General features: G+C 51.9%; 1 protein-coding gene across 16 annotated transcripts in view; it reads right to left on the bottom strand.

The window, feature by feature from the left end:
* The window catches only part of CUNH1orf159 (chromosome unknown C1orf159 homolog), a 34,845-nt gene that overhangs the window by 3,189 nt on the left and 15,517 nt on the right, over window positions 1-16,139 (bottom strand). For 6 of the 16 annotated variants that reach the window (XM_064590181.1, XM_064590185.1, XM_064590179.1 and 3 more), the window contains 8 exons: window positions 9,200-9,470; window positions 9,030-9,118; window positions 6,858-6,933; window positions 3,985-4,146; window positions 3,627-3,692; window positions 2,569-2,634; window positions 1,937-2,071; window positions 543-696 (listed from right to left, as the gene is read on the bottom strand). In XM_064590181.1, the coding sequence (XP_064446251.1) occupies window positions 543-696; window positions 1,937-2,071; window positions 2,569-2,634; window positions 3,627-3,692; window positions 3,985-4,146; window positions 6,858-6,933; window positions 9,030-9,101 (731 nt within the window). In that variant the 5' untranslated portion in view covers window positions 9,102-9,118; window positions 9,200-9,470. Of the gene's footprint in view, window positions 1-542; window positions 697-1,936; window positions 2,072-2,568; window positions 2,635-3,626; window positions 3,693-3,984; window positions 4,147-6,857; window positions 6,934-9,029; window positions 9,119-9,199; window positions 15,169-16,139 lie in introns of those variants that run through there. The other 10 variants (XM_064590188.1, XM_064590184.1, XM_064590187.1 and 7 more) reach the window with 7 other exon arrangements.

Genomic DNA, 16,139 nt, shown 5'->3' with positions numbered 1-16,139 from the left:
TGCACAGTGGCAACACCACAGACTGGGGAGGCCAGGAGGCTCCCGCTCCAAGGCCTATAGCCGTGTAACCACGGCTCACTTAACCTCTCTGTGGGCATGGTGTCATCTGGAACAGGGCCGATACGGGCGCCTGTTCCTGGAATCATCTGAGGTGGGGCACGCCCGACCCAGCAAAACTGCAGTGCCAGCTACTCAGGAGGGACCACGGGAAGGCCTTATGCCTGGGCCAGCCTGCTCCCCACACCCACCGCCCAGGTAGAGCTGGGACTTGGTGAGGGCCAAGTGAAGCTTCAGGGGTGGCCCCAGACCCCGTGCTGGGGATTCTCGTTCTCTCCCAACAGATTCAACATGTCAGGAATAGAAAGGAATAAAAGGGAAAAGGCAGGAGAGCCGTGGTTGACTGGGGGAGGACCTGGCCCATGTCCTGAGAGTTGCAGGGCCAGGGGCCCGCAGAGCCCAGCCCTGCAGTGTCGCTGGAGAGCGGCCGATCCCACGGGCAGGATCGTTTTGAAATTTTCACCCTGAAATGAGGGCCGACATACCTGAGGACTGTGGCGGGGGAATCATGGCAGCCTTGAAAAGGAGAAAAGGCACAGTGAGAACAGTGGGCGGCCCCCAGCACAGAGGCCCACGACAGGGGGCACTCGGCCCATCCTTCCAGGTTACTTACGGCTTCGCCAGGCTGCAGGGCAGGGGCTGCGAACAAACATGGGTGTCACCTGGGGCAGGGGTCCCTCGCCTGGGGAGGGGGTCCACGGGCCTGCAGAGGCTCTTCCCCTGCTCCAGGCTCAGCCCAGTCCCACCTCCACACGACTGCTCAGCAGTGCCTGTGGCCCAGCTGTCTGTCCCGCCCCATTTCCCACCTGCTCTTGGGGTGGTGGGCCCCCAAGCACCCCAGGGGGAGCCGCCCTCCTAGGCCCTTTGGCAGAGCGGCAAGCCAGCCCTCAGAAGGGACAGTGCTGTTGGCCTCCAGCACCACCAGGAAAACAGGCAAGAGCATCCTTCGGCCCCAGGGGAGGCCCAGGGCTGGGGGCAGGCCTCAGGGAGACCTCCACTGGGGAGGTTGCTACGCACCCCTGCACTCTCGGTGGCCACCTCAGCTGACCAAGCCCAGCCCTGGGGGTGTTCGGGAGGAGAGACCCTGAGTGGGTCTGCCCCAGCCACTGCACTGATGCACCAGGACCCCCGTGGCCCCTGCTGAGGAGCAGCCTCCCAGCGCTGACCCGGAAGGGGCCTCCCTGACTGGCCTGGGTCAGGACCTGGGAGCTATAGCAGCCCCACTCAGGCACCCAGCACTGGCTCCGGGTGGGGGGACAGGGGTCTCACAGAGGCCAGGCAAGGAGGCTCTGGCTCATCACCCACTAGCTCTGTCCACAGAAGGGTCCGACCTGGTGGCCGGACCACCTGCCCGGCACACCCAAGGGCACAGCAGGGTGACGCCCATCTCTTCCGGAGGGGGGCAGATCCGGCACCCAGGCCCAGGGTGAGCTGGGGCGGCAGGGGGCCCCACGGTCCCCGCACCAGCCTGCCCACCCCCACTCCCGGGGGGCAGGATGGGAAGAAGGCACCGCTGGCTGGGGGGAGCTGCGGGCAGGTGGCCCAAGACCAGGGCTGTCACCTCCTCCCCACCCCCCTCCCACCCCTCATCAGCAACCCCGCCATGATGCCCCATGATGGAGTCACGCCAACACCTTCACTCTGAGCCCCACAGAATCCACATGGGAGCATCCCTAGGACGTGGCTGCCCCTCTTACTCTCAGACACAAGAACCACGTGGCAACCCAGTCCCCTTCCTGTTGTTTTGTGAGGACTCTCTATGGCTGGACAGCCTGCATCTTGCACCCCAGCCCCAGCCCCCACTTCTCTGTGCCCCCCAGGCAGCCCCGCGGCTCCACAGGGGGTGTGCACTGGTCGGCCCCCTTCTGGCCCGGAGTACCTTTGTTTCTTCCGTAGAAAACCTTGGGGAGTTTACTGGTGCGCTTCAGGTAGAAGAACCCAGCCACGGACAGGATGAGGCCAGAGCTGATGAAGAGCGTCCCCAGGAAGAGGGAGGCTGCCACCTGAGGGCTCCCTGTGACAGAGTGCGTGGCTGCCAGTAGCAAGCCTGGGCGGGCCTCAGAGGACCCCCCCGGGCCCCCGTTCCCCGAACACGCCTGGGCCCTCACGGGGTTCCACACTCAGGGCTCGGGTCCCCCCGCAGACCCAGAACCTGGCTGTGGGGTCTGAGGTGCTCCAGCTTCCTAGGCCTCAGGCTTGTCACAGGGAGGTGGGGAACCGAGGGGGTTCAAGATTCCAGCCCCTGAGAACGCCAGGCCCTGGGGTCCCCATGTCCCTCCTGCAGACTCAGCACAGACTATGGGGTCCCAAATCCCTGGCATGCCAGGTCAGACCTCAACTCAGAGGCAGGGGTGGCCTCTACACCCTCGCCTCGTGGGAGCTTGTTCCTTGCCCCTAGATGGCCTCCCCAGCGCCATGATGCCCGTCTTTACCTACGCGGGGTCAGGATGGGCTGGCGGGCCCGTGGCTGGGGCTCTGGATGGTAATTGTGGGGAGAGTGCTCTTAGATACCTGTGGGGAGGTGGCTTTCTGACCCTGAGACACAAGCAGGAGGTGTGGCCATGGCTACGTTGGAACCTAGAGGGGGGATGAATTCCAGCTAATTTGGCGTGTCCTGCCCCAAATTTGCGGCAATGAAAATGGGCTCTAGAGCCAGACTTGCCGGCCTTCCTCCACCGATACCCCCACTGCCAGACCCAGCACGGTGTCACAGGAGGTCGGGGCCGTCTGCACTGACCCCACCCTAAAACTCTGCTGCTCTGGTGGCCGGCCTTGGGGGCCCAGGTCAGCGCAAGGCCATGTGCTTCTGGTCCTGAAACTTGTGCAGAAAGCAGGAGCCCTCAGTCCAGGTCCAACACGCCCTCTGCTGAAGGCCCAGCGTCTGGGGGACACACAACCCCCATCACAACCTGGTCACCTGACAGGAGGTGACCATTCCTGGGGTAGGTCCTGCTCCCTGACTGCAGTGGCCCCTGTGGCGGAGCTAAGCCTCCGTGGCTGGCGGACCACATCTCAGATAGGATGGGATGCAAGCTGAGGACAGTCTACAGGAGGTGGGCCCTGTGTCTGCCCCATGAGGACCAGGCGGTGTGGTGGGTTCTTCTGCCTGGCAAGCAGTGTTTGCAGTCTGAGCCCTATATCCTCAGAAGAGCCTCAGGGGATGGGGGCCAGGGGGCCTCACGGCGCCCTCCCATCTCCAGACAACCGCAGGCCCCGAGTCCCCGTGCACCGAGGTGCTGGTGGGCCAGGACTGAGGCAAGGGGTGAGGTGTGCAGCTGGGAGGGTTTCCACTCACTGGAACTGCTCAGGAGCATGTGTGAGGGCCTCCTGCCTGTGCCCAGTGACCCCCGGCCCGGGGGCCGCCAACTCCACCAGCCCTGCTCTGTGGTCAGGCTGGGTCCCTGTCCATACATCTCTTGCCTGGGGTGCAGTGTGACCTTGGCCGTGGCTGTGGCCCTACTGAGGCCAGCGTAAGTGGTCATGTGCACTGGGAATGGCAGATGATGGCCCCCTCCTCCACCAGGACCTGGGCAGAGGCCCTGCTCCCAACTGGTGAGCCAGAGACTTACCGAGATTTGGCTGCCCGGGCATTCCTGTGCTCCTGTTCAGCGGGAACTGTGCGCCCCAGCCAGCGACTGTGGGGAAGCAGAGCCGTCAGCGCGGCCGGCTCCCCGGGCACGTCTGGACCACGCGCGGGGACGCTGCCGGAGACTCCCAGGGAGCCAGAGACGCCGCCCAGTGGGGAATCACGGGCCAGAAACCAGAAAGGGAGGAGGCCTGGAGACAGAGCCGCCCTCAGCCCACAGTCCGCACGAGGACTCAGGGAGAGAGGGGACCGGGCGTGGGGGGGGGTGTCCCCTCAACGGACGGTGGTCCAGGGAACCGTGGGCCGCCCGCTGCTGTGGGGACAAGAAGGGCAACTCCCACCCGTTCCTCCAGAACTTGGAGACGTGGCCCCTCGGTGCGAAGCGGGCCAGGTGGGCCTGGCGGGCGTGGTCGTGGGACGGCCGCGGCACTGGGAGCTGAAGGTGCCGTTCCTGCAGCGGACGCAGCTGACACTCCCGTTCTCGTTCCGGTGCCTGTAGCAGCCTGTGCGGGAGACAGTGACTCAGCTCTGCCTTCGGGGGGGCTTTCCATATCCTGAGTTTGTGAACTTGAGAACTCGTTCAAGAATGCTAACTAGCCCGTTCTGGAAGTCTGGACCGAACGTCAGGTTTGATTTCAGAAAAAGACACAAACGCGGTGGGAGCCGCAGCGAGCTCTCACCCAGGGGCTCCGTGGGCTCCTTTCCGGGGCGTCTTGCAGAACACTCGGAGAGGCCGGGAACCCGAGGCAGGCAGGTGCCGTGTGCGGCCCCATGCTCCGGGGAGGACCCCAGCAGCCTGACCACCGGACCCTCACCCTGCCCCCACAGGTGCCACAGGGCACGGCCACCCCCTTCAGGGGCACTGTCTCCAGCCCAGGTGTGACCCTTGCCTTCTGCCGCCCCCTTCCCTGGGGAGGTCCCAGACTGACGCCACTGCCCAAACCCCAAGCTCCCCCGGTGCTGGGAGCAGCCCAGCTCCCACTGGCCAGTGGTGTGCAGACAGTCCGTTTTGCCAACTAGCCAGGGCACCCCTTAAGGGCAGGAATTGTGCGCTATACCGTTATTGCTTCTTCACATCCCCAACATATAGCACAGCGGCTGAGCAAACACGTGCTCGATCGATACTGAGTGCAGGTACTGAGCCGGCCCTAAATGCTAGCGCTGGCCCCTGGGGCAGTGTCCAGGGACACGTCCTTCATGATGAACTGTACTGATGTTTAATCCACACACAATGTCAGTGTGAGGTGAAGGCCTTTCTGCAGGGACACCAAGTGGACGGCAGGGTGCGAAGACTGACCAGCAGCCGTGCCCATGATGCTGTGGGCAGACAGGCCCAGCACCACACCAGGGGGCCTGGGAGCGGGGGGCCTGGCACGCACCTGGCGCCCGTGCCCAACGGCTCTCCCGAACAGCTCCCCTCTGGCTGGCTCCAAGGTAACTGGGAGGCCCCAGGCTGGGCTGTTGTGTGCAGGGACAAGGGACAGCTAGAGAGCCAGGGCCAGTGACCAGAAACACTAAGGAGCTAAGGTTGACTTTATGAAGCCCCTTTGAAAAACCACCTGACACCTGGCTTGCTGGCTTCCCAGCCTCACAGGTGAGCAAGGAAGGTCACTTACGGGGAAGTCCAGGAAACTGAGGATATTTGGACCTCGAGAAGACAGGAATTCACCAAAATCTATACGTATTGAAGGTTAGGGCTGATGGCGAGTCTTCGGCTTGGCTTCCCGGCCTCAGGAGTCCAATCTAAGATTCCTTGTGGAAAGGTCCAGCAAGGCAGACTTAAAAAGAGTCTGAATGGTCAATCACTATTCTTGCTGCACTATGTAGATGATCAGGCCACGTTTAGCGAGGCTAGACTTATTTTAAAAGCCAATTCGCGTCTCGCTGTGATTATCTTTGGTAGAAGTGGGGGTGATGGTGTCTGTAACACGTGTGTGTGGGTATCAGACTCCACTCCTGTTCATGTCTGAGGTTTTGTCACCTACCTGTAAGCTGCACCGGCCCCTGAAACCTTCCAGTCTCTTCCAATATTTGGCTACAACTCTCCAAACTAACATTTCCACTTTCCTCCCTCCCACCCTCCTGACTTGGAATCACTAAGAACTAAAACTGCCCTTTCCCCAAAGCCCTGCAAGCGGAGGCTGGATGTGTGGGTATGGACTTCGGAGAAATCACCTCAACGCCTCATGCCTGTTCCCGGGTGGGCCTCTCAGAAAGTTCACAAGCAGCCCCACGGCCTCAGCAGGGACATTCGCAGCACAAGCCCGGAATTTGTCAGACAGCGCCTCTGCCATCCTGACTCCACCTAGTGGGCGCTGAGTCCAACATCCAGAAGGGTACTTAGCTGACTGCCCTCTAGATTGAGAAACTAGACTTACAGTTTGCTGCAACCATTGACATTTGTTTTTCTTTTGTTTCCATAGAAATGCCTCTTACTAAATACCTGATTGCTCGCACCACGGAGGCTTCACTCTGGGGGAGGCCCACCTGCCACACCAGCTCCTGACATCTGCACGTCAGCTTCACCGGACAGACCCCCGCCAGGACTAGAGGCCCCTCCGGTGAGGCGCGGGACAGCGTGCTCAGACCCGTTCTTTTCCTCTGGTTCCACCTACGCCTTTTCTCCCCCTTTGCCGGTCTCTTAACTCACAACTTCCAACCCAATTCTCTTTGCAGCTTGGCTTTTAATATGTGAAACTTTCTGAGGGTAAAGTTTCAAGTGGGGGACGGAGGGAAACCAGAATATGCCTCTTCACACAAAAAATATTTCCAGCTAAAGACTCTTAAAAAACAGTAGGAGCAAAAACAAAACAAAACAAAAAAAACAGTAGGAGCAAGAAGGGCCCGGACCTCCCTTTTTCTCCCTAAGAAGCAGGAGACAAAGGCCCCACATGGAGGTCGCCCACACAGCAGGAGGAAAGAAACACACTCGTTGCCAGAGACCGAGGGCCAGGCGGACTTACCCACCTCCACCCAAGAAGAGGCGGCCAGGCTGCCAGCCAGGAGGGAGGCTCAGATGGGGTCCTGTCACTTCCTGCTGCTTCTGCCCATTCTTCCGGCCCCTCGCCTACCTCCCAGGCACCTCCAGCGTCCTTCCCAAGGGGCCTGTGTGCCCGCCTGCTCACACCAGCTATGGTGACCCCCACAGGGTTCGCAAGAGCACTGTCCTCATCACCAAGGCTGGTCAAGGTTGGCTGGTGCCAAAGCAGCTTACCTGGACCACACAGGCTTGTGCCCCTGCAGGTGGTGTTGACATCCACCACGTCCACACAACATTCAGGCTGCTGGCCCTAGAGGGGAGAGGGTGGTGAGTTTGCAGACCCCACAGCTGGGGCTCGGGCAGGACAAGTAGGCCAGGCTGAGAATGGCATCTGCAGAGGGGGTACCTCACGAGCTTGACCCAATGCCCATGGCCCTGGCCTCTTCTAAACTCCAAATCGAAAAAAAAAAAGTTCCAAATCAGGTGACCATCTCTTGCTTACCCAGAGCGAGGTGAGGACACACAGTCACACCACACGAACACTTCCTGGGACAGAACTTCATGTGCCCAGTGAGTGTTTGATGACTGAATAAACATAAGCATGTTCCTAAGCACTCAGATTCCCAAAAGCCAGGAAGGGGGATCCCTGGGGGCCCACTCAGAGATTCTGACCAGGGGCTTGGGCTGGCGCAGCCTGGGGGGCAGGGAGTGGTCCTGGGGACACCTGCCGGGCCGTGGGTGCTCGGCGGTCTGTGCAGCCACTTCCCTCCCCTGCCAGCCTGCCTGACCACTCGGCCTCGCCTGGGAGCTGGGAGGGGCCGTGGTGCTTTCCAAAGGTGGGTCTCTTGGGTTCAGGGCAGAGCTACTGCCACTCAGCCCCATGGACACTAGTGGATATTGGGTGGGGCACTTCAATCCAAAAAATTATTTATAGGCATACCTCGGTGATACTGTGGATTCGGCCCCAGTACACGATAAAGTGAATCAAGTGAATTTTTTGTTTTCCAGCGTATGTAAAAGTTATGTTTATACTATAGTCTCTGAAGTGTGTAATTGCATTGTGTCTAAAACACAATGTACATGCCTTAATTTAAAATACTTTACCGCTATAAAATGCTGACCATCACCTGAGTTTTCAGCGGGTCATAATCACCGATCAGAGGTCACCATAACAAACAGGATAGTCATGAAAAAGTCTGAAACGTGAGGATTACCAGCACGTGGCACAGAGGCATGCTGTGAGAACGACGTGTGCCCGGACGTTACCCACCACCTGCCAGACAGTGGCTTTGAAAATTAAGCAATTAAAGGTGCTAAACCCTACTTCAGCGCCACATGTGGACTCCTTCCCAGAAAAGGAAACACACGTTTTTCTAGACTGTAATAAAATACGAAGATAAACCCAGACACCAATGGCCTCCCTGGTGAGGAGTGTCTGCCCTTTGCGCCCCAGAAAATAGTCACCCCACGGGTCCTGGTTGCTCTTCTCAGCGTTCTGTGGCTGCCCTCCACCAGGGGTTTCCATCAGGGCCCCTGCAGAGGAAGTGCCCAGAGCAGGACAGGTTGTGGGGCAGGAACTCACGCCTGCTGTGTGCATTTGCGGGGGGGGCACTGAGTGGGGAACAGATGTGCCAAGTGCTGGCATTTACAGGACCAGACTCGAGGGGCTTCCCGTGGGAGCTTGGCTCAGTGTGTGTTTATCACAGCTGAGCTTTTGTTTCTTGTGACGAGAACACAGTGAACAGTGAGGGGTGTCTAAGGAATGGCGTGGACACTCCATGCCACCACAGGAGGGGTCCAAGGCCAGTCCGTGGCTGAAGTCAAGCCCACGAGGGACACTCCAGCCATCCCATCCCACCCAACCCTGGCAGAGGCAGAGCGGCTGGAAGGCCTCACCCTCCGGAAGGCCTGGATGATGTGCGGCTGGGTGCACGTGGGCATGGCCGGGGCACAGCATACCCATGTCAGCGGCCTGGGAGAGCCAGGACACCTGGCCACAGGAGGCCTGCGGCAGACCCTGCCTAATGCTGCTGCTTGCCTGGACACGCAGTCTCCAGCCACCCGAAGCTGGGCGGGCAGCTCGCAGGCTCCCCTCAGTGCCAGTGGGGGCAGCTCTGCGGAGACCCTTTTCCAGCTACAGTAACAGGTTCAGTTTGGCAAAGAGGAAAAGAAGCCTCTAGGGGACATAACAGAGCAGGTGCCAGGTGGGGGGCATGTGCTTCTCTCAGTGAGGCACGGGCTTCTCTGACCCCAATAGCGGGCACAGTTGGTTGTCCCTGGGGCCAGGGCAAGGGTGACCCCCGAAGCTTGCCAGGTGAAGGGCCCACTGCCTCCATGAGGGGCTGGGAAGAGAGGGTTTTGACTTGACTTCCTGGCATCCACACCGCTGTGTGACCGGACACCTACCGCGCTTTCTGAGGATTTGCTGGCAACTTCCACCAGGAGGCCCGCCAGGAGGACGGCACGCTGGAGTGCCATGGTCCAGAACACAGGGTCTGCAACAGATAGGGGCACGGTGCAGATGTGGGTGCCTCCTTCCAGGGCACCAGGTGGGGGCTGAGGTGCAGGACCCTTACCTGGCCCTCTGGGATGGGAGCTGCAGACATCCAGAGGCGGGGCCCAGGGCTTAGCTGGCAGGGCGGGGCTGCTAAGAAACCGCAGATCCCTGGTCCCAGGCCTGCAAATCAAGGTAGTCGGTGAGGCCCATTGTTGGTAGGCTCAACTGACTTACCATAAGGAGCCCCCAGAGCTGAGGGACTGGAGGGGCTGTGCTCAACCCATCTGGATCTGGATCTGGATCTAGATGGACTACTCCTTCCTCCAAAGCTTTCAGCCATTCATTGCCTCCTGAAAGGACGAAGCAGAAGGGGGTTCTACTCATGAGCTTGGACAGGACTTGTCCATCTGCCATCTTGCTCTGTCCTAGGAAAACCCCAATTCAAGCATTTTCACCAAGAGACAGAACACCTAGGCAGTGAAACACCTCTGGGGCCAACACAGGTCAGTCAGGGACCCTCAGCCTTATGATTTTCTAGTATTCCCCCTGCTCTTGTCATGGAAACTGCAGGAACAATGTCATCTTGGGTGATAGAAGTACCATCGAAAGCCATGACTGAGGACAACGCCAGAGCAGAGGACTTCTGATGGAGTAACAGGCAGAAGGAACAACAGACAGCACAGTGCCACACATTGCAAGTGCATTTCCTGACACTGGCAAATGCAAAACTCGGCAGCCCGTGTGAGTTAGGACTTAAGCTGTCACATTTCCAGTGTGACCAGAGAAAACTAACCTGCACAAACCCTGCAGTAGTTAAAGTTTTAAACAAATTTCTGTTAACATGCAACATGGTAACCGTAATTATAATCTGTCTGAAATGTAGCTGGCTAAATATTTTGACATCAGCAGGTGGGTGGGTAAAAGCAACGTTGTACACCCTCACCATGGAATTATCATTCAGCCATAAAAGGAATGAAGTGCAGATGAATCTAAGGATCATTAGTTCAAGTGGAAGGAGCCAGGCACAAAAGTGTATATACTGTATGGCTCATTTACATAAAATTGGTGCTGATGGACGCCTGGATTGTTTCTGGATTTTAATGGCTATAAATAAACCTGCTGTGGACGTTTTTTTACGTGTCTTTGTGTGGACGTTTAATTTCTCTTGGGTAGATCCTTAGGACTGGAACGACTGGGTCAAGGTAAGTGTGTATTTACCTTTCTAACCTGCCGATCTGTCTCCCATGCTGGAGATCCCATGCACGCTCCCACCAGCACTTGGCATGGTGTCTGCGGGTGGGCGGTGGTAGCTCACTGTTGCTTTAATTTGCATTTCCCTGATGATTAATGATGGCTCTTAGCTCTCATGTGTTTATATGTCTTCTTCAATCATTTGCCCATTTTGTTTAATTGGCTTTCTATTATTGAGTTGTAATAGTTCTTCACGTTTTTCGTCAGATATATGCATTTTTCAGATATAAATATTTTGCAAAAATTTTCTCCCATCTGTGGCTTGCCTTTTCATTTTCACATGGGTATCCAGAAGAGTAAATGTTTTCACTTGATAAAATCAAACCCATCCATTTTCTCTTTTATGATTCTTGCTTTTTTGTGTCCTAGGGTTAATCTCTGCCGTGACCTCATGGTCATTCCTATGTTTCATTCTAGAAGTTTTAGAGTTTTAGCTTTTACACTTTGAGTTACTTTTGTGTATGGTATGAAGTAAAGATCAAAGTTTATTTTTTCCATATGCATGTCCAGGAGTTGCAGCACTGTTAAGACTTTCCTTTTCACGTTATCATGACATCTTTGTTGAAAATCAACTGAGTGTAGGTGTGTGGGTCTATTTCTAGACTTTCCGTTCTGCTCCACTCACCTACGTGTCTATCCTTCACGAACACCACAGTCTCAATTATTAAAGCTTTACTGAAATCTTGAAAACTAGGTAGATAAGCTTTGCTTTGTTTAATTGCTGTCAAGTCTAGGTTATGTGCATTTCCATATTTTAGAACCACTTTGCCAGTTTCTACAAAAAAGCCTGCTGGGCTGGGGCGCCTGGGTGGCTTGGTCAGTTGAGCGTCTGTCTTCGGCTCAGTTCATGATCCCAGGGTCCTGGGATCGAGCCCCGCATTAGGCTCCCTGCTCAGCGGGGAGCCTGCTTCTCCCTCTCCCTGCCGCTCTGCCTGCTTGTGCTCTATCTCTCTGTCAAATAAATAAATAAAATCTTAAAAAAAAAAAAAAAGCCTGCTGGAATTTTGGCTGGGATAATCAACATTTTAACAATATTGAGTCTTCCAATCTATGAATGTGCTATCACTCCCCATTTCTTCAAGTTTTCTTTTCAGCTCTCTTTTGAAGTTTGCAGTGAAGAGGTGGTCCTGAGCAGAAAGGGGTTCTGGACAAGTCAGTCCTATACACGAGCTCAGACTACTTAACAAATAAGTTTGTTAAACTTATTACTATATATTTTATTTTTTGGGTATTATTGTAAATAGAATTGAATTTCTAATTTCATTTTCCAATAGTTTGCTGCCAGTACGTAAAAATACAATTAAAATTTATCTATTAGCCTTAGTTTCTGAAATTTTATGAAATTCACGTGATAGTTCTAGCACTTTTTGTAGATTTCTTAGGATATTCTACATAAATAATCATGTCATCTGCAAAAAAAACTCAGCTTTACTTCTTTAGTTTTTTTGTTTGTTTTTTTAGATTTTATTTATTTATTTGAGAGAGAGAGTCACAGCGAGAGAGGGAACACAAGCAGGGGGAGTGGGAGAGGGAGAAGCAGGCTTCCCGCTGAGCAGGGAGCCCGATGCAGGGCTCGATCCCAGGACCCTGGGATCATGACCTGAGCCGAAGGCAGACGCTTAACAACTGAGCCACCCAGGCACCCCTAGTTTTTTTGAAACTTGTTTTAGGGCACACACTTGGTCTATGTTAGAGAATGTACAATGTGCACTTAGTAGGAATTTGTACTCTGCTTTTGATGGGTGTAGCTTTCTACAAATAGCAATTAGGTCAGGATGCCTGAGAGTAGTGTTCAGATCCGCTATGTCTTTACTAATTTCTTTTGGGTTTTTGTTCTAATATTTGGTGAGAGAAAGAGATGTTAAAATCACTTATTATAATTGTGGAACTGCCTAATTATGTCTCTAGTTCTGTCAATTTTGCTTCATTTATTTTGAGGCTCTGTTATTAGACACATTTATAATTGATAAGTCTTCTTGATGAAATGACCCTTTTATCATTAGACATTTCCCCTTTATCGTTGGTAATACTCAACCTCCTGAAATCTATTTTATCTGATATAAATACAGCTACTCCAATCTTCTTATGTTCACTGTTTGCAAGATAGATAGATGGATAGATCTTAGATCTACAGATATATTTTGCATCTATATATCTTATTTTCAACCTGTGTTCTTTATATTTAAAGTGAATCTCCTATATACAGTATGCAGGTCTTGCTTATTTATTCATTGTGACAATCTCTGTCTTTTATTTTTTATTTTTATTTTATTTTTTTTAGATTTTATTTATTTGCGAGACAGAGAATGAGAGACAGAGAGCATGAGAGGGAGGAGGGTCAGAGGGAGAAGCAGACTCCCTGCTGAGCAGGGAGCCCGATGCGGGACTCGATCCCGGGACTCCAGGATCATGACCTGAGCCGAAGGCAGTCACTTAACCAACTGAGCCACCCAGGCACCCAATCTCTGTCTTTTAATTGGAGAGTTTGGTCCATTAACATTTATGTAATTATCACTATGGTTAGACTTAGGTCTACCATTTTATTACTTGTTTTCTACTTGTCCCTCTGTTTTGTTTTGTCTTAATATATAAAATATTTTTATATTTTTTAAAGATTTATTTATTTACTTGAAAGAGAGTGAGCAAGCAAGTGCAGGGGGAGGGGCAGAGGGCGAGGGAGAGGATCTTCAAGCAGACTCCCCACTGAGCACAGAGCCCAACCCAGGGCTTGATCCCAGGACCCTGAGATCATGACCTGAGTTGAAACCAAGTCGGACGCTCAACCGACTGAGCCACCCGGGTGCCTATAATATACAAAATATTTTTAGAGCAGTTTCACAGCAAAACTGAGCAGGAAGGAAGAGTTCCCATACTCCCCCACCACCACACAAGCAGAGCCTCCCCCACTACCACATCCTGTACATTTGTTACCATCAGTGAACCTACACCGACACAGCACTGTCACCCAAAGTCCGTGTTTACACTATGGTCACTCTTGATGGTGTATATGTGGGCTTTGGCAAATGTCCAAGGGCACTATGGGTGGCTTTGGGGCTACTATTGTTTTCTTTTGGTCTCTCTGGTATTTTGGCCCTCTGTTCTCTCTTTCCTGCTTTCTTTTATATTATTTGAGTATTTTAAAAATTCCCTTTCAATTTATCGTTCGGTTCTTTGGTTATACTTCTTTGCATATTTTTATAACTGTTGCTCTAGAGATTGTAATATACACCCTCTCTTTTTCACAGCCTACTTAGAATATGGCACTGCTTCTTCTAAAATGTAGAAGCCTTGAAACTCTATAGTTTCATGTATCCTTTACTATTCTTCGTGCTGCAACTGTCATACCTATTACATCTGCATACATTACATACACAAGAAATGTTTTAATGTTTTAAAACATATGCACTTGAAAGAAAACATCTCTCCCAGATACTTACTGTTCTTGATGATCATCATTCATTCATAAGATCTGAATTTCACTTTGGTACTTACCTGCAGTCTACAAAAACTTCTTTAGCATTTTTAACAGTGCGCACTTGATAGCAACAAATTTTATCAGTTTCCCTTTCTCTGAAAACACTTTTATTTAGCATTCACTCTTAGAGGGTATAAGATTCTTTTAGTATTTTAGGGTGCAGTCCCACTTGCCTCTCACCTCCATGGTCCCCGATTCACAGTCTTTACAATGCTATACTGTATGTGATCTGTTGCTTTTCTCTGTTTTCAAGATTTTCACAGTTAATCTTGAGTTTTCAGTAATTTTAAAATGATGTGTCTAAGTGTGACTTTATTCATATTTATCCTATATGTCTTTCACCAAATTTGGAAAGGTTTTAGTCATTATTTCTTCATGTATTTCTTCTGCCCCACTATGTATCTCTCCTCTCCTTCTGGAGTCTATAATTACCCATGTGCTAGACATTTACCCCAATCAATCCCCCTTTTTCCTTTAAACTAGATGATTTCTTTTTTTTTTTTTTAAGATTTATTTATTTGACAGAGAGAGATAGCGAGAGAAAGAACACAAGCAGGGGGAGTGGGAGAGGGAGAAGCAGGCTTCCCGCAGCGCAGGGAGCCTGATGTGGGGCTCGATCCCAGGACCCTGGGATCATGACCTGAGCCGAAGGCAGACGCTTAACGACTGAGCCACCCAGGCACCCCTAAACTAGATGATTTCTATTAATCTTTGATATCACCAATTATTTCCTGTCACTCCCATTCTACTATGACCATTCAGTAAAGTTCTCATTTCAGATGCCATGTTTTTCAGTTCTCAAATTTCCATTTGGCTCATTAAAAGTATGTGTGTGTGTATGCATGTGTATGTATGTATGTATGTATGTATGTATGTGTGTGTGTGTGTATATATTATTTCCTTACAGAGATTTCCTATATTTTTGTTCATGATGAGTGTATTTTCCTTTACCTCACTGAATATAGTTATTAAGACTGTTTTTAAAGTGTTTGACCAAAATCTATAAAGAACTTATCAAACTCAACACCCCAAAAACAAAGAATCCAGTTAAGAAATGGGCAGAAGACATGAATAGACATTTTTCCAAAGAAGACACCCAGATGGCTAACAGACACATGAAAAGATGCTCAACATCATTCATCATCAGGGAAATACAAATCAAAACCACAATGAGGGGCGCCTGGGTGGCTCAGTTGGTTAAGCGACTGCCTTAACCAGGTCATGATCCTGGAGTCCCGGGATCGAGTCCCGCATCAGGCTCCCTGCTCAGGAGGGAGTTTGCTTCTCCCTCTGACCCTCCCCCTTCTCATGCTCTCTCTATCTCATTCTCTCTCTCAAATAAATAAATAAAATCTTAAAAAAAAAAAACCCACAATGAATACCACCTCACACCTGTCAGAATGGCTAAAATTAACAAGTCAGGAAATGACAGATATTGGCAAGGATGTGGAGAAAGGGGGACACTCTTGCACTTTGGTAGGAATGCAAACTGGTGCAATCACTGTGGAAAATAGCATGGAGGTTCCTCAAAAAGTTAAAAATAGAGGGAGGCCTGGGTGGCTCAGTTGGTTAAGCATCCGACTTGTGGTTTTGGCTCAGGTCATGATCTCATGGGTCATGAGATCGAGCCCCATGTTGGGCTTCATGCTCAGAGGGGTCTGCTTGAGATTCTCTCTCTCCCTCTGCCCCTCTCCCCCTTGAATAAATAAATAAATCTTTTTTAAAAAAGTTAAAAATAGGGGGCGCCTGGGTGGCTCAGTCGTTAAGCGTCTGCCTTTGCTCAGGTCATGATCCCAGGGTCCTGGGATCGAGCCCTGCATCGGGCTCCCTGCTTTGTGGGAAGCCCACTTCTCACTCTCCCACTCCCCCTGCTTGTGTTCCCTCTCTTGCTGTGTCTCTGTCAAATAAATAAAATCTTTTAAAAAAAAGTTAAAAATAGAATTGCCCTATGATCTAGAAATTGCATGACTATTTACCCAAAGCATACAAAAATACAGATTCAAAGGGATACATGCACTCTGATATTTATAGCAGTATTATCAACAATAGACAAACTATGAAAAGAGCCCAAACATCCATCAGCTGATGAATGGATAAAGAAGATGTGGTATATATATACAATAGGATATTACTCAGCCATCAAAAAGAATGAAATTTTGCCATTCGCAATGACATGGATGGAGCTAGAATGTATTATGCTAAGCAAAATAAGTCAGAGGAAAGACAAATACCATATGACTTCACTCATGTGGAATTTAAGAAACAAAACATAGAAACATATGGGAGAGGGGAA

This window comes from Mirounga angustirostris, unplaced genomic scaffold (genome assembly GCF_029215605.1).
Source record: "Mirounga angustirostris isolate CCGP_5_RB_7025 unplaced genomic scaffold, mMirAng1.0.hap1 SCAF_4, whole genome shotgun sequence".
Taxonomy (NCBI): domain Eukaryota; kingdom Metazoa; phylum Chordata; class Mammalia; order Carnivora; family Phocidae; genus Mirounga; species Mirounga angustirostris.
The sequence above is the reverse complement of the archived record's forward strand: the minus strand, read 5'-3'. Positions and strand labels throughout refer to the sequence as shown.